General features: G+C 55.2%; 1 protein-coding gene and 1 pseudogene across 1 annotated transcript in view; one reads left to right on the top strand and one right to left on the bottom strand.

Moving 5' to 3' along the window:
- The window catches only part of KCNK3 (potassium two pore domain channel subfamily K member 3), a 37,005-nt gene extending 21,339 nt beyond the window's left edge, over positions 1-15,666 (top strand). Inside the window, exon 2 of the mRNA XM_059660358.1 lies at positions 12,523-15,666. Coding sequence (XP_059516341.1) covers positions 12,523-13,469 — 947 coding nt within the window. The 3' untranslated portion in view covers positions 13,470-15,666. The remainder of the gene's footprint in view (positions 1-12,522) is intronic.
- Positions 15,667-19,474: 3,808 nt separating this feature from the next.
- LOC132213722 (small ribosomal subunit protein eS1-like) lies at positions 19,475-27,426 on the bottom strand (annotated as a pseudogene).
- Between the last annotated feature and the right edge of the window lie 308 nt (positions 27,427-27,734).

Genomic DNA, 27,734 nt, shown 5'->3' with positions numbered 1-27,734 from the left:
ATCCAATTTCTAGTGACAGCCGGGCCAGCAGCTCTGTAGCAGCCAGGTGTGCACACTCACCCTAAACCACGCTTCCAAGTGTCCAGGGCCATCTTCGCAGGCCCCCAGGAGCAGAGCCTGCCGTGCTCCCAGCCACGGGAGCCTGGGCAAGGTTGCTACGGCTCCGACTCCCTCTGGTTTGAGGTGCCCACAGTCCCTCCGTCACGGAATGGCTCCTCTGGCAGAGGCTCAGCACGTCCTGGGACAAGGCTTTACTGAAGGGACGGTCTGCTCTCACCTGCCCACTGGCTTGTCTCTTTTCCCAGAGGGCAAGACTAAGCCATCCTCGTCTCTGCATCCTCTCCCAGCACTCAGTCAAGTTCCTGGCACAAAGAAGTAGGTGCTTAAGAAATGTTTGCTCAATTAATTAATTAAGACAAGCTAAGAGGGAATGAAGCCGTTTTCATCTCACTGATTTTTCAGCTGATATTCTTGAGACTAGCCAAGTTCTACACCCTCCCCCCACCATTGCCTCCTCAAACTTCTCAGAGCCGGCTCCGGCTGGCGGAGACCCAGTGCACTCTCAGGCCAGCCTCTGGGGGAGAAGGGCCTGGATGGGAAGGAGGAGGGATCTCAGCTGGAGAAAGCACCTGCTTTGACAAGACAGGTTACGAGCTGCCTCTCCGTGCCACCACTTTCCCAGAACAACCTTAAGAGCAATTCATGAAGGTCCCACTCAGATGGGCCATGGACTCCGATCTCTGGTCCATGAGACCCTAGAAGCCACTGGAAAGTGGAATAAAAGGAGCAGGACTTAGTCTAGGAAGGCCTGGCTCTGCCGCATACCCGTGTGGCTTTGTCCGAGTCACCCAGCCACTTGGCTCAGACTCCTCAGCTGGAAAACCAGGGCACCTGCCACCCAGAATGCAGCATCTAATCCACTAACCTCAGTTAGATTGTACAAGGCCGAGTTGGTACCCTGACTCAGGCTCTCACCAGCTGTGTGTCATGAACGGGCTCCAGAAAGTTTCTGGGCCTCAGTTTTCTCATCTGAAAAATGGAAATAATACCTAGCTCATAAAGTTTTTGTGAAAAGCAAATGAAATATTGTGACTAAAAGCACTTAGGACAGTGCCTGGCACATAGATGCTCAATAGATGTGAGCTTTCTTATTTACTGCTGTTACTCCTGCTATTGTAGTTCCTACTTCCTACCACCACCACCATCACTACTGGCTACTGTGGGCCAGGCACTGCGCTACTGAAAGGTACAAGGCACCATCTCTGTCCTCTGAGCTCAGAGGGAGACTGAGAAGACAAAATGAGACAAGGAGGAAGAGGAGGAGGAAGGGGAGGAAGAGAAAAGGAAGAAGGAAAAAGCAGCAAAAGCAAGCAGAAGCCAAGACTCCAAGCCCCAGGAGACTGGTCTCCAGGGCTCGATGGAGGTAGGGTCAGGGCCCCTCAGGGCTCAGCAGTCAGTAGGGAGAACCTGAGGACTGGCAAGACTTCCTGGATGCTCTGGTCTTGGTCCTGGGAGGCTCGGGTAGGCTCGTGCAGCCATCTCTCCCGACTCCGTGTGACGTCATGTGCTGGGTGCTGTATAGGAGTGTGTGGATGAGACACGATTTTATGTCTCTGAAGAGCTGACTCTGGTTGCCCTCTGCTTTGGCTGGGGGGATGTTACTCAGAGCCGTGCTGACCAGGCCAGCCCCTTCCCCCTCCCCACTCCTTTCCCAGGACAGCCCGCGGGTTCCCACCCCACCCACAGCCTCTGCTCAGTGCCAACTGGGACAACTCTGCAGACATGTGGGCCCCAGCAGCTGTGGGTCTAATGTGTACCCAAAGGCTCAGTGCCATTGCTTTGGGGACCAAACAGTCCCACTGAGATTTCTGCTTTCTCCACTGTTTGTGGATGAGGGAACATGGCCACTCTGAACGCCTAGAACCGTAGAACACTGCAGGGCCCCAAGCATATCTCCTCCAGCCTCTTCGTTTCCCAGAGAAGGAACTCCAGGCCCGGCCAAGGACAGGATCTTGCCTGCGAGCACATGGCAAAGCTAGAACCAGATCCCAGGTCTTCTGACTTCCATCCCTGTGGAAGAGTCCAGTGGAAAGAGAACTGCCTTTGAATTTCAAGTTTGCTTCTAGCATTATGGCCTGAGATGAAACCCTTTATGTCTCTGGGCCTCAGTTTCCACATCTGTAAAATGGGAATAGCAATAGCACCTCTTCTACAGGATTGCCGTGTGAGCTCAGACAATAGGATGTATTGAACTTCCCTGAAAATGACAAAACCCTGCAGAAGTGAAACACTAACAGGCATTGTTATTATTATTCTAGAACATAGAGCACTGCACATACTAAGGACTCAAAAAAAAGTCTGCTGGTTGAATGGAGAGTGTTTGAAGCATGGTGAGTGGTGAACAAGGGGCTCCGGGAGCACTATTTGTTTAGATGGTGGGATCAAGGAAGGCTTCACAGAGGGGGTGACTTTTGAGATGGGCTTTGCTAAAGAAGTAGAAACCCACTGGGGGCCGCGGGCAGGGCAACAACACATGAACAGTGGCCAGAAATGTGGGCACGCAGCTGTGGCCCTCCAGAGAGCTGTGGGTGCCAATCCCACATGCAGGTTTGGGCTCCAGGCCCTGCTCAAAACTCACCGCTCTCTTCTGGGCCTGTGCGTGGTACATGAGACAGGGAGCTGGCAATTTATTAAATAGAAATAACCTCCTAAGCTAACTTGAGCATTGAGGCTCAGTGAGCTGACATGCCTTAACAAAGGCCCTGCAGCAGGCCAGCCACCTCGGGCCCAGGCGCTAAATGTGGCCCACCAGTTGCTTTTATAACCAGTGTTATTGGAGCCCCGCCACTCCCACTCGTTTACATATTGTCTATGTCTGCTTTCTTTTTTTTTTAATATATTTTATTGATTTTTTACAGAGAGGAAAGGAGAGGGATAGAGAGTTAGAAACATCAATGAGAGAGAAACATCATTCAGCTGCCTCCTGCACACTCCCTACTGGGTATGTGCCCGCAACCAAGGTACATGCCCTTGACCGGAATTGAACCTGGGACCCTTGAGTCTGCAGACCCACACTCTATCCACTGAGCCAAACCAGTTAGGGCTATGTCTGCTTTCTTGATACAATAGCAGAGGTGAGTTAGTTACAAGAGACCATATGGATTGCGAAACCCAAAATATTCACTATCTGGTCCTTTATCGAAAAAAGTTCGCCAACTCCTATACTACACAGCAAGATGGGGCAGAGCTGGGACGGAGGCCGGGCCTCCGATTTCTGATTGGCTGCTCTTTAACTCTGCACCATTAGGGCCCCTCCAGGCCCCACCCCTGTGACACTGCCCAAAGGGTGAGATTTCAGGCAGCCAGCCTCTGGGCAGACTCAGCTCCAGGACACATGGTACAGCCAAGAGGGATCCTTGGGGTGGCCACTGTTGCCCCCATGACCCAACATGGCTTCTTACTGGGAGCAGATCAGACGCTTTAGGGGGAAACTGGCAAGGAGATGCCAACCGGCACCTGCTCCTGCTCCATGGGCAAAACAGGAAAAGCCAGTGAGTGTCAGTGTAGGACTCAGGCCAGCCAGATGCTAGAGTTACAGACACAGGCTTTCAAGAAGCACTCAGAGGAGGTCGGGCGTCTCAGCAGATGGCCAAGTCCACCGTAAATTGGGCTGTAGAATTCCTCTCTCCATGCCAGGCTGTCTCTGGTGCATTCATGTAATTAAAACCCCACCAGATCCAATCTGTTAAGAGTTCTGAGTTCACACATGTCCTGTCCAGCTGGTCATAAGGATGCAGACAGACAATGGGCCTAGGCCATGGCCACCTGGTGTATGGCTGGCCTGGAGCAGGCCCCCTAGGCCCCATATTGGCCCTGTTCTATGGCACTGCCCACTCTGGGACTCATGCTCTGTCCGTCTTCCCTATCTCCACCCCTTTCAATCCTCTGGCTAACCTTTGATGCCTTCTCTTCCTAGTTCATTCATTCAACAACCAAGATTTATTAAATGCCAGCTACATGCCACATACTCCTCTAGGTGCGAGGAATGGAGTGGTAACAAAAGAGACAAAAATCTCCACTTTCATGGAGATTATAGTTTAAACCCACCCATACAAGAACATCTCACACATTGTGTGTCTGCTCTTTCCTCCCTCCCCTCCCCTCCCTCCTCCCCTCCCCTCTCCTCTCCTGAACTCAGTGCACTGCTGAGCACTTGACAATGGACCATGCAGAGGCCTCCTAACGAATCATCCTGCTCCCCATCTCCCACTGCCAAGCCCCACACAGGGATGCCAGGAAGTCATCTCAATACCTCTTTGACGTGTCCGTTCCCTACTCAGGAGCCATCAGCCACTAAGTCGAGGTTTGAATTCCCGTACCTACTAGTACTCTTCAAAGCCCTTGCCCACCTTATCAACCTTCACTACTTGTGAACTTTCCGCTCCAAGAAAACCAGAATTCCTGTTGCCGTTAAGTTTCTAATACTCATTACTTTCGACTTATAAAAGTAATAGATTTTTGTAGAAAATATAAAATATATAAAAGAAAATTAAAATCAATCATGAATCCTGGCCGGTGGCTCAGTTGGTTGAGCAATGTCCCATGCACCAAGAGGTTGCTGGCTCCATTCTTGGTCAGGGCACATGCCTAGGTTGGGGGCTAGCTCCCCAGTAAGATGTGTGCAGGATATTTCTCTCATCGATGTTTCTCTCTCTCTCCTTCTCCCTTCCTCTCTCTCTGGAATCAATAAAAACATCTTTTTTTAAATTAACCATGAGCCCATACTTTAAAGATAAACTCTATGAGCTTTTTAGTACATTTCCTTACAGCTTCTCTTTGAGTGTGTGTACTTTTTTTAAATATTTGTATATTCAGCATGGGAACCCATTATACATAAAGAGTTACATCCTACCATTTTTGTTTAGCATTCTACGGTGGTTTTCTATGTCATTAAAAGACTTCTCAAGAACAGCACTTTCGTGGCTGCACAATAGTCCAACACATAAATATGCCTTAATATGTTTAACCAAACCCCATCGGTGAACATTAGGACTGTTTACCATTTTTCACAATGAAAATACTGCTATAAACATCCTTGCTCATAAATCTTTGTTCCGCTCTCTGGTTATTTTCCGAGCAGGGATTCCTAGAAGTGGCATTGCAGGTCCAGCGGGTAGACACGCTTCCGAGGCTCCTGATGCATCTCATGAAGCTGCCTGTCTGAGACTGTGTGTTGGTCCCCTCGACCCCCCATTTGTGAGAATGTCCCCCAGCCTCCGACAGGTCTATTTTGTCTGCCCCCTAGCACGCCACGTGTCTTCCTAGCATTGTGTCTTTGCTTCAGCAGCTTCCCTCTATCAGAAGAACTCTGCATTTCCCACCCATCTTTCAAAGCTCAGGGTAAAGACCACCTCCTCCGTGAAGCCCTTCCTGATACCCCCAACCGAAGTTCTCTGCCTCTAACCCTCCTTCAGCCCCTGTCTTAAATTCTTCCTGAAACAGTTCCCATGCATGTGTATAATTTGTGTTATAATAACCTCTTCTTTGTTGCTTCCACTGAGATATTTCATCTGATTCACTTTCGGACAGAAAGTGTTTTGAGGTCAAGAACTGTGGCTTGATCATCTGGGTCTACTTACTTGCTATGGCCCCATCACCAGCCTCAAGCTGGTCCTTGATTTCCTGGAAGCGTCACTATTCCTTGGCCTATGAGAACAGCCTTTAGAATGCTCCCCTCTGCAGGTGGACTGCGCTAGGACGGAGGGTCCTAGATTCCAGTCCTGACTCTGTCACGGACTCACCTTGACCTAGGGCTAGTCCCTGCCCCCTTCTGAGCCTCAGTTTACCCACCTATATAATGAGCGAGTTGAACTACATAGTCTCCCACACTCCAGCCTCTGCAGCCCCTGGTCCCAGGCACCCAGAGCAGCCCCAGGGTGCCTCTGAGGGCCCCTGTGCAAAGCCAGCCTCTGGGATAGGCCTGAGGGAGCTGGCCAGGGAGGCAGGCCTGGCTCCGGGCCAGGCTGTGTCTGCAAACACTGACCTTGGCTGCCGCAGGGATTTTCCATGACACCAGCACCCTCCCCCTCAGCTCCCCCTAATCCTGTGGGCCTGGGGAGTGTGGGGGATGGGAGCAGTGAAGGCTGCTCTATATTCAGGACCCTGAATCCGAGTAATAGGGGCACCTGTGGATGGTAGAGAGAGAGAAGAGAGAGACAAGAGAGAGGGATGGGCCTACACTGCAAAGTCGGAGGAAATCAGGGATCGGGAGAGAACCTGCTAGGGGGCGTGGGGAGTGGGGAGAAGAGCTGAGAGAGTAGCTGGGAAGATGGGAAGAGAGGCCTTGGAAAGGGGCAGGGGAGAGAGGGGAGAGGGAGGAAGGGTGTGCTATGCTTCAGAGCTGTCCTTCCAAGGAGCTCTGGCCTGGAGGGGACAAACTCCAGACCCGGTTCTGCGCACTGGTCCCTCCCCCCACCCAGGTCCATGAGGCCCTGGTGGTTTCCCAGGCCTACCACAGGCCTGGGCAGGGAGGGGCTCCTCCCGGGGCACTGAAGCTGACCTCCTTCTGCAGGGGCCTGGGGCCACAGGGAGGGCAGGGGATATGAGTCACTGAAGGCCCTGTGCCAAGGCTGCCGCCCCTCCCCCTCCCCCTGCTGGGTGTCTAGGGGAGGTTTCTCCCATCCACATCCCAGGCAGCAGGTCTGCTGCTCCCACCAGGCCTTGTGCGGGACCCTGAGGGGACTTGCTTGGCCTCCAGGAGCTCAAAGCCCCGCAGAACTCTGCAAACCTGAGTGCACCAGTGCCAGGTGAGGCAGAGAGCGAGGCAGAGAGGCCCCGCCAGCTCCGGAAAGGGTCCGGAAAGGTTCTTGGAAAAGGTGGCGTCTGAGCTGGATTCTAAAGGATGGAGAGGGCCCGCACTTCTCCCCAAGTCCACCAAGCAGGACAGCCTCCCCCGTCCCCCCTGAGGGCCCGGCACTGCTACCAGCTGCTTCTGCCTCATCTCCTTTAACACACCTATTAGGTCAAGCCTCCAGACCCACCTACTGGCTCCACACGGCTGCCATCCCCAGAGCAAGGGGGGATCCCTGGCGGGTCTTTCCCAGGTGCCGCTCAGGCTCAGGCCCAGCAGGAGAGCCCAGCTCCTCTGGGGCAGCTGTGTCTTACAGCCAGCCCTGGAGCTGCCTCTGTCTCCCCAGAGCCCCCACTCCTCTCCAGTGCCCCCCCCCCCCCCGCCCCAGGCTCAGGCAGCACCCTGGTGTCAGTCAGGCCCTTCTCATGTCCAGCTCTGCATCAGCCCGAGTTCACAGCCTTTGGGCACCTCAGGCCACAGGCCACCCATCCATCTTCCCTCAGGGCAAACATTAGCCCAGCCAACGCCGTATTTACATTAGATAAGTAGGTGTTTGGGAACCAGGAAACAGACCCAGCCAGGCATTGCCGAGGGCTCTTTGTTCCTCACCTATAGAAGGGCTGGGCCAACCAGAGAAGGGACATCAGAGAATCTGAAGTCCTGGACGAAGGACCTTGGAGTTCTTGGGAAACAGAGGAGAGTTTCCCAAACTGTGCTCTAGGGAGCTCTTGTCCAGCAAGGTGCACTCTCAGAAGAGTAGCGGCAGGTCCAACGTGGGGAAATGTAGCACGTGCTCCCCACTTTGACGGACCTCGCATGTTAACCCGTGTCGGCTCCGATGAAGCTGACACAAACGAAATGACAACAACTCCTGCTACGCTCAGCCTTCCTCCAATGGGCTTTAACCAAACAGCTCTTCTCAGCCAACAGTCATCCACAGTCCATGGGACTGTATTTCAGGAAATTACCTTTGGGAAATACTGACCATAGAATGTTGATGCTGAAAGGAACTTTAAAATCCACCTAATCTTGATGTTCCCCAAAACATTCATACTAGTGATTCGGATTTATTGATCCCAGGATCCCAGGCATTTTAAGTCTACTAACTCATCAAAGCCCCGAAGCAGTTCCACGAGTGAGCCCACCACTATTCCCATTTCACAGGTGTGGAAACTGAGGCACGTGGCCAAAGTTGAAAGCTGTTTGGCCCCACAGGCTGTGCTCTCATCTACGCCACTAAGCTGCAGAGATCCCCCGCAGAAAACAGAAATACCTATTTTCAGCACTTCAAAACGAAAACAATAACTTAATCCAGACTCATAAAATCAGTTATCCCCTGCTAAGCTGAAGTTTTGATTGGCAGATGTGTCCTTAATTCATTTGACGGGAAAATAATTAATTATTGCTGTCACATTTACTCAGTGCCCGTTCTGCTCTGATCAACAACACATTGTACTGTGTTGTTGATAAATCTTTCGAAATCTGCACTCTAAGTCAGTGAACAGAAAAAATAATAAAAGGGACCCATAGCAAGGAAAAAAGGTGGAAAGCTTTTATCTTGCCCTATCCTCCCATGTCACAGATGAGGAAAATTGAGGCCCAGAGAAGGAAAAGGAATTGCCCAAGACACAAAGCTAGCTGTGGTCAGGGTCAAGTCAGATCCCCAGGTCTCCTGCCTCCTGACCCCAGGCTCTTTCCTCCACCCAAGGCTGTGGCCGGCGTTCTGGCTCTGTGGCCAGCTGGACCAGGGGTACAAGGCCAGGCACTCAGGCTGGCAGGGATATGAGGTCAGTGGGGAGCAGGCAGCTGCGCCCAGTTCAACCACGGCCATTACCAAGGCTCAGACTGGTCGTTTGTGCTTTGACCAGAAGGAACTAGGCCACAGGGAGAGAAAGTCCACTAAAAGGTACTCTGGACCCCCAGCCCTCTGCATCTCCCTGGAAGGCAGCGCTTCAGCCAATCTCCGAGCTCCTTGGTGATGCCGGGAGGAAAACAGAAGAACTGTAATAATATTCATCATTAATATTGATGTCCAGCCCCATGATTAATTTTTTTGGTCCAGCCACCCGGCTTCCTCAGGTGAATCCCATGCCTCCAGCTGGGTTCCAGGCCCACCGCTTAGCTGAGTTGCTCCCACACAGGACATGCTGGGCCTGTTTGAATGAACAGGTCAACCCTGGTCACGCTGAGCCAAAGGGCGGAGGACCGAGCATTGCGTTTAGAATGGAGTATCCTGGGTTATAGTCCTGGCTCTGCCATTCACTGGCTGCATGACCTTGAGAAGGTCACGTTTCTGCTCTGGCCTTCATTTCCCCCATCTGTACAATATAAGGACTGAGCTCTATGATCGCTAAGGGCCTCTGTGGCCCTTAGAACCTTAAGTCAATGGTGGATTCAGGCCAGGTAGCTGGAAGACAAGGGGCGAGGACAGCCCTGGTTAGTGCTCTGAGAGACAACAGCTAGGGTCTTATGGTTGGTGCCTGGGTCCTGGCTGGTCAGTCCACTGGATACAATGAAGGAGGGTCCTCAGACAATGAGCCCCAGATGGCAGCCTCTGTGTGTATCAGTGACACACAAGGACAGATGGAGCCCATCACCAGGGGACGCAGGGCTGGACAAGAGGGAGAAGATGGGGGCTACTGTTTGCCCCTCTCCCCCTTGTAAACCCCAGCCTGATGTGGGCAAGGACCAGGCAGGCAGTGGGCCTGCTGGCAGGCAGACAAGCCTTGCCAAACTCCCAATCACTTCCCAGACCTCCCAGGGTCCCCTGGGAGTGGCTCCACCCCAGCGGGCACCCCTCCAAGTGGAGCCCACGTCAGCAGGTCCTCACAGCTCCCTGGCCCTTTCACCCAGGGACAGTGGACCAGGCAAAGGGGCAGAGGCATGCTGACCCGGGGCCCGATGCTTGGAGAAGTGTGTGATTCCCTGGGCATCACGCTTCTGGGGCTGTTTCTGCCATGTCCGGCTCAGGCACTGCCCGAGAATGAGGCACCGAGTGGAGCACTCCCCTCTCGGGGCCCCAGCTTCCCATCCTGGATGCATTGGCTCCGAGCCACTGGAATGAGTGATGAGTCAGAGAGTCCTAGTGGCCTTGGCCAACTCACAAGCCCTCTCCAGCCTTAATTTCTCCATCAATGGAGATAGTCATGATAATGACCTTAGGAAGTTTTTGAGAATTAAAGTTTAAAATGTACCTGAAAGATAAGACCTTCAGCCTCAGCCTGTGGTGGGAAGTGGGGGGAGGCCCCGAGGGCCGCTGACCCCAAAGGTAAGGCTGGGGCCACCCTGGACAGGACCTTGGCTGTAGTGAGGCCTGAGGCTCTAGCCTGGTAAGAGCCTTTGGTTGAGCCTGGATGTGCCGCCTGCTTTGAAAATCACTCCGTTCAACAGGAGGTGGGCAGGGAAAGGCGCTGTCATCTGCGCTGGGAGACAGAGAGGGCATGAGGGTCTCAGGATGGGGCAGGGAGAGGCCGGGAGGAGGGCGGTGTGAGAAATGCGTAAGGGGAGGTGGCTGTCACATCTGCTGGGACATGGGCTGTATTCAGATGGGGGAGGGCCCCGCCTGAAGCTGGGGGGCTTTGTGGGCCACCCACCATGGGCAATGAGGCTGCCAGGCGGGCGGGCGCTGAGTCTTCCTAAAGGCTGGTGGGCCAGGGGAAGACACAGCCTATGAACAAACACGGGCTGAGGTGTTGGTGCTGGCCAGAGCGGTCCTTCTCCCTGAGAGGGGGAGATGGCGGCCGGACCCCACAGAGACTGCCCCCACCTCCAGGACTCCCCCTGTGAGCCCCATCGCTGCTGCTTCTGTGGCAAACTCCACAGGTTCCAAGTGCGTTCACAGCCAGTCTCTCCTTTTCCCCGGAAGGCAGCTCTGCCAGGCGGCCAGGGCAGGGATTAGCAGCTGTAGCTCAAGCCCGAGTGCAGGACGGTCAGAGAGGTCCAGAGAGGGGTGGATTTGCCCACCGTCACACAGCCACCAGGTGGTCATGCTAGGGCTGGGCCCACACTACCCAACCCCGGTCTAGCCCATCCACAGTGCCATGCCCTCCCCCACACGCTGTGTGGTACTGGCCTGCTGGACAGGGAAGGACGGGGTGAGAAGCCACGCTGGCGCGGGGCCTGCCCAGCTGTCGAGGTGAGTTGTGATCTGGCTGCCATGGCCGAGCTGGCGGGCACAATCTGTTCTCACTCTGCCGCGACCTGGACAGGCCAGGCATGGTGGCGCACCAGCTCAGCTGTCCAGGCCCCTGGCAACGGTGACACAGTCCCCAGCTAGATGCCGGGGTCAGGGAGGCAGGGGACCCCACTCTAAGGGTAGCCCACAGCCTCACGTGCCCCAAGCAGCTGTCCCCAGACCTCCCTGAGCTTGAAGACTCAAATGGTCTTGGGCTGACAGATGCCTACTTTATTGGACCTGAGCTGACCCCTAGCCCAGGTGGAAGGTGAGGGCAGCCTGACACTTCATTCATTACTCATCATAGTGAGCTCTTCTTGAGCACTTGATACATACTAGGCTCTAGGCCAGCCGTGGGCAAACTACGGCCCGCGGGCCGGATCCGACCGTTTGAAATGAATAAAACTAAAAAAAAAAAAAAAAGACCGTACCCTTTTATGTAATGATGTTTACTTTGAATTTATATTAGTTCACACAAACACTCCATCCATGCTTTTGTTCCGGCCCTCCGGTCCAGTTTAAGAACCCATTGTGGCCCTCGAGTCAAAAAGTTTGCCCACCCCTGCTCTAGGCTAAGGGCATTAAACACATTTTCTCACTTATTTCACCCCCAAAAGCCCCGCGTATTAGCCCCATTTTACAGATAGGGAAACTAAGGCTCAGAGAGGTTTAAAATCACACACACAGTCCATGGAAGAATAAAGATTTGAATTCAGATCATACACCAAAGCACGCAGTATCCTGCCCTGCCTCGTCAAAGGTGCTGTGGGCATATCCCCTGGGCATGCACTAGAGAGGAACATGACAAGTCCTGCAGTGCCTACCCTACACCCTAAGCTAGCGTTTACCTGTATCTGTGTAGTTGGTGACCCTGGGGGACAGGTCAGGGGGTGCTGGTAACATTGGCCCTGGCGTTCTGAGCTGAACCTTTTGTGCCACTCAAAGCAGAGGTCACCTTCAGCTGGGAAGAATCCAGAACAACGGCATGGAAGAAGCAACATTTGGTTAAGTGTCGATAAGGCTTTGAAAGGAGGAAAAATTGGAAAGCCTGCCAGCATTGTTTTTATTATAATAATTTCATTAATAAAGTAATGTATATCTTAGCCCAGCGAAGGAAGCAGAGCCAGGACCCGTAGATTTCATTTGACAAATGAGGGAACGTGTTCAGAAAGTGGGAGTCATTTGCCCACCGTCACCCAGCCACGAGTAACAGGGCCAGAGCTGGGGCCTAGGTATTCAGGATCCACCCAGGATCCTGTCCCCCGAGGGCTCCAGGCAGAACTCCATTTGATGGTTGGCTCAGAAGGAAGCTTCCTTCACTGCTGGCCTCTCCAAGGTGGGGCAGGTGTAGGCAGGGCAGGGGGGGGGGGCAGGAGGCAGGGGGCAGGGGGCAGGAGGCAGGGGGCAGGTGTCTGGCATCCACAGCCCCGTAGAGCTTGCTTTCTCTCCTCTTCCACTCTTTCTCTCCTCCCTCTCCCCCCGCCCCGCCTCCCCCCAGGCTATGGCCACGCAGCACCCAGCACGGACGGCGGCAAGGTGTTCTGCATGTTCTACGCGCTGCTGGGCATCCCGCTCACGCTGGTCATGTTCCAGAGCCTGGGCGAGCGCATCAACACCTTCGTGAAGTTCCTGCTGCACCGCGCCAAGCGGGGCCTGGGCATGCGGCGCGCCGACGTGTCCATGGCCAACATGGTGCTCATCGGCTTCTTCTCGTGCATCAGCACGCTGTGCATCGGCGCGGCCGCCTTCTCCTACTACGAGCACTGGACCTTCTTCCAGGCCTACTACTACTGCTTCATCACGCTCACCACCATCGGCTTCGGCGACTACGTGGCGCTGCAGAAGGACCAGGCGCTGCAGACGCAGCCGCAGTACGTGGCCTTCAGCTTCGTCTACATCCTCACGGGCCTCACGGTCATCGGCGCCTTCCTCAACCTCGTGGTGCTGCGCTTCATGACCATGAACGCCGAGGACGAGAAGCGCGACGCCGAGCACCGCGCGCTGCTCACGCGCAACGGGCAGGCGGGCGGGAGCCTGGGCGGCGTGGGCGGCGGCGGGGGCGGGGGCGGCGGGGGCGCGGGCGGCAGCGTGCACACCACGGACACCGCCTCCTCCACGGCGGCGGGGGCGGCGGGCGGCGGCGGCTTCCGCAACGTGTACGCCGAGGTGCTGCACTTCCAGTCCATGTGCTCCTGCCTCTGGTACAAGAGCCGCGAGAAGCTGCAGTACTCCATCCCCATGATCATCCCGCGGGACCTCTCCACGTCCGACACGTGCGTGGAGCAGAGCCACTCCTCGCCGGGAGGGGGCGGCCGCTACAGCGACACGCCCTCGCACCGCTGCCTGTGCAGCGGGGCCCAGCGCTCGGCCATCAGCTCCGTGTCCACCGGCCTGCACAGCCTGTCCACCTTCCGGGGCCTCATGAAGCGCAGGAGCTCCGTGTGAACGCCCCGCCCCGCCCCGCCCGCGCCCGCGGGGCCTGGAGCAGCTGGGCGGGTGGGGCCGGGTGGTGGGGCTCCTGCCCCGAGGAGCAGCGGGGGTGGGCGAGGGGGCCGCCCCCAGCCGCCCTCAGCCCCTGGGGGACGCCCCACCCCTCTCCACCCTCCCCAGCCCCCCCATCTCCGACTGTGCCTGCTCGCACCAGCCAGCAGGAGCTGGGGCTCTGAGGACCCTGGAGCCCCTATCTGCGCCCTGCAAATTCCGAGAAATGTGAAACTTGGGGGGCGAGGGGGTGGAGGGTAGCAGGGAGGGAAGGCAGACGCTGGGAGCCTCCCGTCCATTTGGAAATCTAAGGAGCCCCCCAGTTCTCAGAGGCCCTGCTGGTACCCAGACTGCCCCCCTCCCCCAATCCGGAGGGGACTTCGTGTTCCGTGTACGTTTGCATCTCTATTTATACCTCTGTCCTGCCAGGTCTCCCACCTTCCCTGGGCTCCAAAAGCCAGGGTGTCTTTGTCCAGGTCACCCCCACGCAGTCTGCTCCCCTTCCTCATCCCCAGTTATGTCTCTGAACCTCCCACGACCTTCTGTGTTGTTTTGCATGGCTTTGCAGTTATGGAGAAAGTGGAAACCCAGCAGTCCCTAAAGCTAGACCCCGGAGGGCAGGTGGACAGAAGCCAGGCCAGGCCCCCTACAGGGGCCGGCAGAGAAGTGAGGGGCAGAGAAGGGAGGGGAGAGCCCATGGCCAGGGTGGTCCCGCTGGCAGGTGAGAACCAAGTGGCCTTCAGTCACATTCCCAGAGGGGCAGAGGGAATGCAGCCTTCCGACCAACACTCCCCTTGATGGACCAGAAAACGTCCTGCTGGCCGTCCGGCCACTGCTCACCATGACCAACTGCGGCATCTGTGGAATGAGTTGTCGCCTTGGAAAACCACGTCCTGACTCCTCATCGTCTGAGTGTCCCAACACTCCAGTTAGGTCACCAGGGCAGGGTTGCTCATCCACATTTTACCGATGGCAGTGAGGCCCAAACAGGGGGTGTGACTTGTCCAAGGTGACACGCACAGCAAAAGGCACAGGGGGACCAGAACCCAGGCCACTTGTTCCCAGGAGGAGTGCTCTTTCCTTCCCATGCCTCTGCCCGCTCCTGAAAGCAAAGCTCCTGCCCTGTGCCCTGGCACTGTGTGGGCAACGGGGCCTAAAACAGGCCCAGACCTCAGGTCTGAGCCAGTGCTGGGGCTAGAGAGCTGGCAGGCATATCCTGCTGACTTCATCCCTGACCCCACAGCCGGTGTGGGTGCCTGTGTCCCGCGTGGCTAGAGATAAGCTAAGGCTGCAGCAAGGCACGCCCCTCCCAGGTGGGGGGAGCGGAGTTGGTGTGCCAACAGCCTATGTCACCTGCCACCCAGAAACCCAAAGGGAGAGCAGAGACGGAGGTGGGAACCAGGCTCCCTGCGGGGACCCACAACTGGAGCTGGCGCCTGACTCAGGACAGCATCGAAGGGTGGGTGAGAGGCTTCTCCTCCCTCCGTGCTGCCCTCGCATGCTGTTCCCATGTCCCAGCTCTTGGACACGCTCAGCAAGGCCCACGCTGGCCTTCAGAAAAGCTCGAGTGGGGACCACGGGGTGATCAGCCTCTGGGAACCCCTGGGAGGGAAGAAGTCTGGCCTGGCCTGTGTGTGAGTCCTGTCTCAGCGGGAGGAGCTGGCCGCCCACGTGCCAAGGAGAGCAGGGCCCAGGAGCCGGGGTGCCCTCTGTGTTTATGTTGAGGTGGGGAGCGGTGCCGGCTGCCTCTGTCTTGTGTGTGACCCTGCCCTCGAGGGGTCCTGTCCCGTCAGTCCTGAGGGAGCCACAACCAAAGTTGCAGGGAGATGGTGGGGAAGGAGGCTGAATGGCCCTGAGCGGACTGCTCGGTCTCCAGGCTCCCAGTCTCTGCTGGGTCTTTCCCGGGGAACTGGACGGCCAGCGTTGCTTCCCTCCCCCCTCCCACTGCGGGCAGCCTTTCTGCTTCCCCAATGCCTTATGCCTGGGCACACTGCCACAGAATATGCAATATGTGTGGGTGACATGCCCCACGCCCACACCCCCACCCCGGGCAGCCCCCGGACCCCAAAGGCTGCGGCTGCCACGGCCTCCCTTTAGACCCTGCTGCCTATCTGTCTTCACACTGAGAATGGCGTCTAATAAATACTGCCCATGGAGACCAGGTTCAGGCTTGGCTGCCTCTGTCATCATATACCCTGAGAGCTGCCAGGGCTGGGCCATCTGCTGACCCGCACACACACCTCTGCGCACACTCTGGCCCCGCCAAGGTCTACAGACACACTCGCTGATGCACCTCGGGCTGACTAGACCCTTGGCGTCCACGGGCCTTAGGGAGAAGGCTGGGGACAATACTGGCTTCCCTTTTGTGATTTCCTCCCATGCCCAGGTTTTCTGTTTCACCAGCAACAGCTATAAGACGAGACCTTAGAAAGGAAATCACCTGCTTCAATTCTCCCCCTTGAACATGAGTAAACTGAGGCCCAGAGAGGGCAAGTCACTCTCCCTGAGTCACACAGCAATGAGTGGGGGGCCCAGGATTGGAACCAGAACCAGGGATTACAAGTCCAGTGCTCCCCCTTCTCAGGAGTCTTCGGAGTCTGATGGACACACACACACTGCAGCTGACAATGGCAGCCTCCGTCAGCCAGGAATGGGGGTGCCCTTCTTCCAGCAGGGCCTTCCAGGCTCAGTGGCCTGATGGGCACAAAAATGTTTCTCTCACAGGGAGACGCATCGCAAGCACCTTTCTTCAGGGTACATTTTTCTCTGGAGGGACAACTTGGCCTGGGACTGAACCCCAGAGCCCAGGACAGATGCAGCTGGTGCCAGCCCCCGGAATCAGCTGGCCAGTGGCTTTCAGATGTCGCTGAGTGCAACCCAGAGTAATGCCTTTTCTACTGCAACCCTGAACCTATCTGCATGCCTGTCCATCTATCTCTCTTTCATGAAGTAATACTTAATCCCTACTACAGCCTTTCCATTCTAGTTCATGTGATGAAATGCTGGTCACTACCTACTAAATTTATCTCTCTCCCCACTAGGGCTCCCTGCAGATTGAAATACAGGGAGTGGGTTAGGGGCACTTTCTCCAGTCTCTACCCATATAAGTCAACTGAAAGATAGAAAGAGAGGCCTATTTATTGGGGGTTCAGGGATCTACGGAAGCAGTGGTGGCACCTGCACCTCCACTAGCACACACCCCCTCCAGGAGGCAGGCAATGTGACAGTGCTCCCGGCTGCTCCGTGCAGCTGCCGGCAGGCTCCTGGGACGTGCTTCTCATTGACCTGTGGCCCTCAGGGTGCCCACAGCTCCTGGTGGCTCACCCGCACCTAAGAGCACCCCATCAAACGCCAGGGCTCCCTGGCCCAATTGCCTCTGTCTTTCTCAGCGCAACAACGGCAGAGATGATGTCATTTTTGAGGTCAGCTGTGGCCAGTACCAAGGTTGCTCTTACTCTCTTTAGCAGTTCTTGCAGGACACAAACATGCTGACACTTGCCCTCCTGTCTTCTTTTCTTTTTTGTTAATCCTCACCTGAGGATATTTTTCCGTTGATTTTTAGAGATGGCACAAGGGAGAGGGAGAGACAGAGAGAGGAACATCGATGTGAGAGAGACACATCGAGTGGTTGCCTCTGCACATGCTTCCCGACCAGGGCTGAGGATCAAGCCTGCAACCAATGTATGTGCCCTTGACCGGATCAAACCCGGACCCTTCAGTCCAGGGTTGACCCTGTACCCACTGAGCCAAACCGGCTAAGGCTGCCCTCCTTTCTTCGTCACCCAGGACAAAATAATCAGAGCTCGAAGGGGTCCCGGAAGGGCTGCATTCATCTCGGTCTTCCAAGGGGTGATCAGAATTGTGGCAGCGGTGAACTGCATGCCAGCCCCTGCCTAGCCCCTGAGGACTCGGAATTGCCCGTGGTCCTAGCGTGGGCTCTGTAACGCCAGGTGATGCCATCCCACCCTCCTCACTTACACACAGTATCTGAGGCATCCTGCACTACAAAATGCATGCACAGCAATGCAAAACTAGAAACCAGCACCGCAGAAGGGGGGTGGGAGAGACATGACTATACCAAGATCCCGGCTGCTGTGGTGACTGTGAGCATCAGATGGAGACAGAAGCGTCCTGGAGCCAAGAGAGAAAGAGGCCTACAGCAACTCTTCCCCAGACATGTCCTGTGGGAAAGGGTTCCTCGGTCAAATGAAGCTGGGGAAACACTGTACCTGCCACTCATGCGTGGAGCTTCACAAGGCATCTTCGCTTATAAAGGCTCTGAGAAGCCCTGCAGCAAACACAGCTGCTCCCTCTGCTTCCCCCAGCCGCACCCACACTCATGCCCAACGCCAGACCCTCTGCTTGTGTGGCCTCTCGTGTTCCACAGAGCACGTCTTGGGAAATGCTGACCTATCAAAATCTCATTGTCTGATGAAGAGAGAAGGCTGATCCTCCCCCTCGATAAATTCTAAAAAAAAGTTCAGTGTAGAAGCCCTTCTATAACTGAAGGCCATGACATTACCAAATACATATTTTATTCTCAATTACGTGTCAGCTCGAACCAAGGCTCAGAGCCAGGATCGGACCGTGGGCTGGTGGCGGAGCTGGGATGTGAGCCCATCCCAATGGCCCTGAAGCATTTGCTTGCACCAACCGCACTGTCCTGTCCCCAGGCCGGCCCATGTCATCAGCACAGGTTTGGCAGAAGTCACAGAGCTAGCTGTTTAGGACATGTCATTTCTTATTCAGGACATTGGTGAATGGGGAGACTATAACCTGTCACCCTTCCAAAATGACAGATTCTGATGCAGCTAAGAAACCCTGTTCCACCGAGATCCTCCCACTCCCATGCATGGGGCCAATCTAGCCTCTTTCTACAGGCTCAGCCTTGCCTCAAGCCCAACAGCATCCCACAGCTCATCTTAGGAAGCCGGGGGCCGGGGACCAGGAAGGGACTTCTTGTGAGAGGAAAGAGCACTGCCCACGCGGACCGTGCTGGCCTCCCCAACCCAGGGCACACGTCACCGCCTCCACTGAGAAGCTGACGCCCCCTCTCTCTCCCAAAGCCGTTCAGACTCCATTTTCCAAGAGGCCCCTGAACAGCCCAGTCTATAGGGGGCACGGTGCCCTCCCCTTGGCCGGGTGGCAGTGATGCTAGGACGACAGCCTGAGGCACTGCCATCACCTTTGGCAAAGCCCGCAAAGAAACACGTGCACACACTCCTCTAGGCCCTTGGCCCAGCTCCTGTTTTTCAAGGGAAGGGATTGTTGTTTACAGAGAGGAAGTGAGATGCTCAAGGTCATGAAGCAAGATAATGGTGCAGCCGGGATTAGTATCCAGATAGCCTAACTTTCCCTCCACACACACACACACACACACACACACACACACGCACGCACGCACGCAGCGGGGCCCAGCCTTCTCTGACTCTGATTTCAGATGAAAGCTGCTAATCTCTGGAGTTGAGTCATTCTCAGGCTGGAAATTTCCCACATCGAGGTCGGGACAAACATGGGGAGACTCACATCTCTGCCCCTCGGCCTCCCAGCTGCAGGGGAGGCCTGTGAGCGGTGCCGCCCCTCAGGCCGGGGCTGTGGTGGAACCGACCCCCAGGACCTTTCTGGCCCGGAACTCCCCAAGAGCCCACACTAATGGCATTTGCCATTCACAAAGCTCTCTCACCTGGGTCTCTCCTGTCATCATGGGACAACCTGAGGATGTAGGTGAGGATTAACACCCCCATTTTCAGCACTAAAGCTCGGGAAACCCAGGTCCTGAGAGCAGGGACTGTCCCACAGTCACCTCTGTTTCTGAGCGCTGACCAGGCCACTGGGCACTTCCTTGGGAGCCCAGCCAGTAACTCTTGGCCAGCGAGTGCCCCACGCAGCTTGCCAAGCTGGATCCCATGGTTGGAGAGCCCCCAGGTGGACACGGTTCACAGAACCCCTGAGCAAAAGGAGACAAGGAGCTATGAATGCCGCGCCCACTTCACCACGTGCCCCTGTTCAGCACTGCCTGGACCTCCGGGCTTTGGACCAAGGGCAGCAGTGTCCAGCCAGCAACCTCTGCCCTTCAGCGGGAGGGGCTGAAGGTTCCCAGGGGAAAGGTCGGGCCTCTGACCCACGCCACCTCCCCGGATCAACACTCTTCCACAGGTCTTGTTCCCTGAAGAGGGAGCATGTGACCAGGTCATCCCTGACTACGAAATACTCTGGTCCGACTACGAGATCGGAGTGGATTCCTGGGCCTGTGCTGGCCCCAGCACTGGGATTGGAGAGGCACTTTCTAATTGGCACAGGTCCAACCTGGGAAGCCAGGGGTGCTGCTGTGTTGTGCCCTGCTCTCACCATTGTAGTTAGAACTCCCATTCTGCCCTCGTTCCAGACCAGAAAAAGCTCTAAGGAAACGTTTGGCTGCCTGGGGGTACTGTACCAGTAATGCCAGCTTCTCCCCTAAGGTAAAGGGAATGCCAGAGACTTAAAGCTAAGGCTGTCATTGGGCATCTGCTGTGCACCTTAGACTTGATAAACCTCACAACCACACTACAGGACAGGTGCCATTACCCTGGTGTTGGTAGATGAGAAAGGTGAGACTCAGAGAGGTTAAATGATTCATCCAAGGTCACACAGCTATTGAGTGGCAAGGCCCCAGCCAGGACCCTCTGAGAAATCCTGTTCCACCCAGACCCTCCCACTCCCATAGGCAAGACCATCTAGCTCTTTCTTTTTTTTTTTTTTTTTTTTTTTTTTTTTTATATATTTTATTGATTTTTTACAGAGAGGAAGGGAGAGAGATAGAGAGTTAGAAACATCGATGAGAGAGAAACATCGATCAGCTGCCTCCTGCACATCTCCCACTGGGGATGTGCCCGCAACCCAGGTACATGCCCTTGACCGGAATCGAACCCAGGACCCTTCAGTCCACAGGCCGACGCTCTATCCACTGAGCCAAACCGGTTTCGGCCATCTAGCTCTTTCTACAGGCTCCGCATTGCCCCCAAACCCAACAGCATCCCACGACTCATCTGAGGAAGCCAGTGGCTGTGAGAGCTGCTAGAGCTCGGGCCCTTTCCGCTGTATATCCATGCCTGGAGTGCATCTAGCTCAGCCTGTGCCCCCGCCCCCCCCCCCAAAAAAAGCAAGAATGGGCTCAGCAGCTTCCCTAACAGGTCAGACAATCTTGATTTACAGGAGCCTCGCTCTCCGATGCAGCCCCTTCATTCATTGAGCAGCAGCTCTAATAACCATGAGTGTCTTCCTTCTCTTGAGACAAGAACTGCTTTCCTGCTCTGGCTGTGCCCTCTGGGGCCACATGCAGTAATTCCCTCTATTGTGGATTCAAGATGTCTCCCCTCTGGACAGGTGCCTCCCAGTCTTCTCCAAGGTATTCTTTCAGCCCCACCTCCCGTGACAGTGCAGCCTGGTTCCCTTTTCTGGAAGAGCTTCAGTTTATCCCCAAAGCCTGTTCGGAGCTTGATACACCATGTGTGGTCCAGCCAGCCCTGGATGCTGTTCTCCTATTAATGCAGCCTAAGAGAGCATCTGGCATATGGGCAGCCCACCCACACCCACCCCATGGAGTTTGTCATGGGCCACACCGCGGCAGACACTATTGGTGACCTAGTCAAGAGCCATGCCTGTGCCCTTCTGCCTTCATGGCAAAAAGCTGACGCCGCTCAGGTGCTCGCTCACCTTCTCCCAGCCCCAGTTCCAGGGACAAAGCTAATTATGATGACCTCAGGCATCTTTCCAGGGACTGGACTAGGAATGAGGGTGCCCTGTTCTGGTGAATGGGCCCTTCAGGGAAGTCTGCTGGGGCTGCGGGGAAAGACTTCCCTCTCCTAAAAGAAAGCGCAGGGAGGAAACACTGCTCGACTCTAACTGGCCACCAGGCCTGTGCGTGCGTGACGCCTGGGACAGCGGGAACGGCAGCAGGAGACAGAGAGCTTACTTGTCCCTGTGACTCTGAATGGCCCCTGGAACTCCTTTCCTCGGGACCTCTTGTCACAAGAGAGGGGAAGTGAGAGAGCCAGATGGTTTTCCCTTCTGACAGCTGAAGGCCCGTCGCCCATGAGCTCCTGCAGCAGGATTATCGCACTAGCTGAACCCGATGGGCCACAAGGAAGAAATGGCTTTGTTTGTCCTCCCTTCGTGGGCTTTGTTGAGTCTCCCGCTCTTGTCCCTTAAATAACAGCTGGGGCCCATTTCAAAGCTTTGTGGTCACTCTCGGGTAAAAGGAAGTCCGGTTCAAAACTTTAATCTCAAATCCATCTGAATGCTAATATTCTCCCTGCTCCCAGAATAGACATCCTTCCACCCAGCTTTTATTTCTGGCTGCTCCACGGAGGTGAAGAGGGACTAAAAGACAATGGAAGGCCTCCGTGTGGCCCGACTCCCAGTGCTGCCTCTCCAGGGTCCCGTGTGGGGTTGGCAGATCCCACACAGGAACATCCTCACTGCCCCGTCCCACAGAGGGGTGATCCCTGTCCCCAGAGCTCCAGCCCTTGGGGTTCACCTCCCCCAGCTTCCTCTCTAGCCCCACAGCCAGCCCACTTGCTATAAAAATCTAACAGTGGCCCAGCCACCTGCCAGTGTCCACTTGGCCCAGAGGGCACCACACATCTTGGCCATTCCAGACAGTGGGCGTGCAGGCAGCGGGAGGGCCGCCAGTGACCCTGCCCCCTCTCCCCAGTGCTCCTCACCCTTGTTCCCACAGGCAGAGGGTGGGCAGCAAGTTCATCTCCCAAGTAGACACCCAGCCTAGGAAGAAGAGGCCATGTCCCCGTCTTGTCGTTTCTATGAGTGATTCCGGGAGCCTGGCTGGGCTGGGGGAGTGGGGAACCACAGCATTCTTCGCCCGGGCTGACACCTCCCGACGACAGACCCTCCCTCCTCTCTCTGATCGCCTGCTTGTTTATCCGGGCCAGGGAGGACTGAGGGCATCTCTTTGTCCTTGACTGTGCATGCTGGTAGCAAATTTCAGGGTCAGAGAAAAAGTCTGTGCCTCTCATGTGCCTTTGGAGCCAGGCCTCTCCCGCACTGACGCTGGCAGTTTCTCTGTTTAATGTCCGTGCAGCATGTTGGTGACTTCCTGCCACTAGAGCTCATCTGGTTGGCTCCAGACTTTGGATGATGCTCCAGGTGCCAAGGCTGGATCCACTATGAAATCTGTCCCTCTCTCTCCCAGCTCACGTCACCCTCAGATTCAATCATCCAGCTCTCTGTGCCATTATTCAAGCCTTTGATGAAAATATCAAAGAGAAAAGGCCCAAACACAGGACACTTAATGCAGGGCGACATGTACTCCGGCATGTTCTTGGTGAACTGTCCCTGGGACCAGCTCCTTACCACTCCCTTTTATCTGTGCTCTAAACTTGTCTGTTTAATCCAGGCTCCCAGGTGGCTGGGCTCCAGGCCACCATGTGCTAGTCTGCCAGGAAGTCAGAGACCTGGGCTGGGAATCTGCACTTCCTGCAAACAGGTGTTGCCCTGCCTGGCTCAGCCTTCACGCCCTCCCCCACCACCTCATTTGGGCTTCCTCCTTTAGCTCAGCTCTGCCCAGCCCCAGCTCCTGAGCTGAGCACTGCCCTTCTCATCACCTTCCCAGTTCAGCCTCAGCCCCTCTCTCAGGCAACTGGTCTGCCCTTGTGGGGAGGAGGTGGGAGGCAGCCACTGGGCACTCAGAATGGCCCCAGGAATTGAGATCTGCCACAGGAAACTGCGGACATCTGGGGCCCCTAGGTCAGTGGGTGCTGAAGTAAGTGGAGCAAAGAGTATTTATTCAGCCAGGAGCTGGGCTAGGTGTGTGCCAGAGCCCACGCACAGCCTGGGGATGCAGAACAGCTGTCTCCATCGCCTGGTGAGGAAATGGCTTCAGGGGGTCCCATCACTTGCCCAACGTCATCCAGCCAGGAAGTGGCAGAACCAGGCTTGGACCCCAAGTTTGTGTGTTCGCCTTCCACGCTGGTCACACACCCCCTGGCTCGCTGCCACCATGTTCTCACCTTCCCAGGGTCCCCTCCCAGGCAATTGGGGCACCAGCTGCTTGCTTAGGTGGCCTCTGAAAGACAGGGTAACCCTGAGCACAGTCCTACCTGACCCCAGGAGGGAGCAGCAGGTTGGTGTGATAACATCAGGCGGTAGGAAAGCCACCTCAGTGTTCCTGAGACCTGAGCGATCTGCAATTAATCTTCCAGATCTGGCACCAGAGACGCAGTATGAACCTGCTGCACCCCGCCCCCTCTAGCCCATCGTGGTGAACAGATGGGCAGACCCCTCCCGGGGGCTAAGTAGGGCACAGCTGAGGCTGCTGGGAGGCAGGGAGGGAGAGGAGGTGCAGAACCAGCTCCACCCCACCTGCCAGGGCCCCGGGGCCTATGAAACGCAGGGTCAGCTCTCTGCCCACCAGCAGGGCATGAGGCCCGTGCTCAGGCAGACACCCACCCTGGGGCGCTCAGCGGAGCCTGGACGAGCACTGCCGGAACTCATGGGCCAGTCAGGTCATCCTTGCTAATTCCAAACCCCCTAACTGAAGTCCACTGGCCTGATGAGCAGCAAGGACTTCCTCCCGGGGCCAGAGTGAGTCCTGGGCAGTGCAGTGCCCGAAGCACCCAGGTCCTGACCAGGCCCAGCCTCCGCCATCGGCCCCCAGAGTCACCATGAGCACAGCGGGGTGGGGCGGGGCACAGAGGGCCAGCAATGCAGACACAGGCAGCGACTGTCAGCGCTGGAGGGGCTTGAGGAGCCATGAGCTCAGTGCTTTGTTTCAGAAGCAGCACAATCTCAGAGCTTGTAACAGCCAAACACTGGAAACCCGCCAAGCATCCAGCAGCAGGTAAATGGATAAACCAACTGAGTGTGTCCATGCCAAGGCGACCTCCTACTCAGCAACACGGAGGTATGAACCGGTGACCTGTGCAGCGTGGATGAGTCCCAAGTCACCACGCTGAGTGAAAGAGGTGAGAGAAAGGATGTGCTGTGGGAGCCCATGCATATGAAGCTGAGGAAAGTGTAACCTGGCCCAGAGGGACAGAGAGCAGTCCCTGGTGACAGAAGAGGGAGGGGGGTGACAGGAGGGGCATTCAAAAGGGTACAGGGAAGGTTTGGGGTGATAGGGACTTCCACCAGCATGACTATGCTGACAGTTTCATAGGTACATACATACATAGAAATTTATAAAATTTATAAAATTCCACATTTTAAATACATGTGATTTATTATATGTCAACTAGAGGCCCGGTGCACAAAAATTTGTGCACTTGAGGGGGGGGCGGTCCCTCAGCCCGGCCTGTGCCCTCTCGCAGTCTGGGACCCCTCGGGGGATGTCCACCTGCTGGCTTAGGCCCGCTCCCTGGGGGATCAGGCCTAAGCTGGCAGTCAGACATCCCTCTGGCAGCCGGGAGCCCTCGGGGGATGTCCACTTTGCCAGCAGGGAGCAGGTCTAAGCTGTAGTCGGACATCCTTAGCACTGCTGAGGAGGCGGGAGAGGCTCCCGCCACCCGCCACCACCGCTGTGCTGGCAGCCATCAGCCTGGCTTGTGGCTGAGCAGAGCTCCCCTGTGGGAGCGCACTGACCACCAGGGGGCAGCTCCTGCATTGAGCGTCTGCCTTCTGGTGGTCAGTGTGTGTCATAGTGACCAGTCATTCCCAGTCTTTCTGCTGTTAGGGTCCATTTGCATATTACCCTTTTATTATATGTCAATGTTATCTCCAAAAATAAAAGCTGTTTATAAAACACAAGGAGCAGAGGCACTGAACATGGCCCATCCAGGTGAGCTGAACACTCCCCACCCACCCACACCTCAGTGTGTCCTGGTGGCTGGGCTGGGGGTATAAGCTCCCTACACCTCCTAACCATAGGGTCAGTGGGGTGGCCACCAATGCTTCTAGTCATCTTCTGCCAAGCCCAACCCAGAACAGCTGTAAGCACGGAGTCACCAATGTCACACGCAGCCAGATCTGTCTCAAGGTGTACGGATGTAACAAGCAAACACCAGGCCCCATGGGGTGTTGCTGCACAGACATCAAGCAAAGGTCGACGGGTCTCTACTTTGGAGAAGAGAAAAACAATTTCCACTCCACTCTCCCAGGGCTAAAGCAAGCTGGGAGGCCCCCTGGGTGGAATAGAAAAGGAGCCACTTCTGGAAGGCACAGCTGCTTGTGGGGAGCAAGCAGCCCTCTGTGGGGGAAAAAGAGGGTGCCCCTGCTCCAGGCTTGGGGAGCCACTCAGCTGGGAAATAGCACACGGAGGTCCCTGATGCCCCTCCCACGGGGCCATTTTTCACCCAGGAGAAGACTGTCCTGCCCACACAGTGGCCGGCCGGCCCCGCCCCCTGAAGCCCATCTCCGCTGTGGAGAAAAGGTCATTTTGCTCAGAGTCGCTAAAAATTACACATTAATAGCCCTGCTGATTTCCAGCAGCTTCAAATGCTGGCTTTGGCCAAAACTTCTTAAAAAGGCCATCCTCCCTTCTTATTCCATAGAGTTTACATTTTATAATATTTAAACAGAACCACTTTTAAGCAAAGATACGCAGCGCTTTCCTCCCATGTCCCCATAAAAAGTAAAATCTGGGAACCGTCTACATCAGATGGCTACGGCATACCTTCTGAGCTCAGCAGTGATTAGCTCCATCTCCAAAATAGCTTGGAATTCTGCGGCCTCAACCCGGGGAACTGCCTCCTCCAAGAAGCCCTCAGGCCTCCTGTCTGGGCTCTGTGCCAGGGATATCAATCCCAGGAGAAGGTGTCCTCTGAAGAGGAACTTTCTCCACTCTTCGTACATATGGCAGCTACACTTACTGGCTCTTTAATGTGTCAGGGACACAGACTGCTAAAAGAACTACATATAATTCATTTGCCAGGTCAACCCTATAAGGCAGCTGTGACTGTTATACCCATTTCACAGATGGGAAATAGAGACACCAACAGAGCAGCCCACCCTGATTCTACATCCCATGCTTTTCAAGGCTCTCTGCCCAGACAAGGCATCCCAAAACTGACAGGGAGACAAACCTCTCACCAACCTCTTAAGCCTGCCCACCCTGCCATCCTGATAGAGGACACCTGACTGCATCCTCCACCATTTAAGCCCAGAGGAGCTGAGCTCTGAGCCCTCTTTTTTTTTCTGCTTCTTTGAACCATTTACCCTACAGTGGCCGTGTTTTTGGTTTTTTTATGTTAAAATTCCCTCAGGTGACTCAAGGTTATTTTTCACAAACAGGATTTTTTTTTTATTTGTCACCATTAAAAGTCTGAATTTTAAAATAATTCTTGGCCTGGGGCTCAGATCCATCAGCTATTGCTACTTTCACACCCGTCTCATCCCCAGTAGCTTTCCCAGAACTGAGACCTTCCCCGAGACGCTGCATGAGTTCTCCCAATTCGAACGCAGGCTTCTTCCGCAGTTTGACTTTTCTAACAAGGACGTGATGGGGCGGATAATAGGTTGGCGCCTCCTCTGTGTCTTTTTGGTGCGTCTGGAATCCGCTTAGAATCCGTTTACTGGCCGCTTCTCTCAAGTCGTTTGTCTGCACCTCTCGGGCCATGATTTTCATCATCTTCTTCCGGTTGTGGCGGGCCTGTTGATTCTGAACGGGATTGCTGGTTTTTTAGTAAAACCAACACAGAATCGACAAAACAAATGACCACCAGGCGTCTTGGCATGGACATGAGCTTCAATCACGATCTGCCATTTTTGACCATGGAGCACATTTGGTCACTGGTAAGATCCACGCCATGGAAATGAACCAGGCAGATTGCGCCCTGAACTTCCTCAGCAATCAGCTTGAGTTTTCTAAATGCACCTTCATGATTCTTCGGGTCAGCGAGGCCCACTTCAAAAACACGACCCTTGAGACCATCAGAAGCACTTTCGGTTTAAGTTCTCAGTGGGTTTTCCCACTGTTTCTTATGTTGAACATGGCTGGTGCCTTCACATCATACCAACCACTTTCTTCTTGGCTCCCTCTTTTGCACTTGTTCTTGCCAATTGCCACGGTGCTGCTCAGACCAGGAGACTCCGTTTTTAAAAGATAGGTGGGCCCCTGGCCAATACGCCAAGGTTGCAGGTTCCATCTCAGGTCAGGGCACATACAAGAAGCAACCAATGAATGCATAAATAAGTGGAACAACAAATTGATCTCTCTCTCTCTCTCTCTCTCTCTCCCTCAAAATCAATAAATAAAATTAATTTTAAAATAAAAGCTGGATGGCCCCAGCCACAGTGCCT

This window comes from Myotis daubentonii, chromosome 12, assembly GCF_963259705.1.
Source record: "Myotis daubentonii chromosome 12, mMyoDau2.1, whole genome shotgun sequence".
Lineage (NCBI taxonomy): Eukaryota > Metazoa > Chordata > Mammalia > Chiroptera > Vespertilionidae > Myotis > Myotis daubentonii.
Note: the sequence above shows the minus strand (reverse complement) of the source record. Positions and strands in the feature narration are given on the sequence as shown.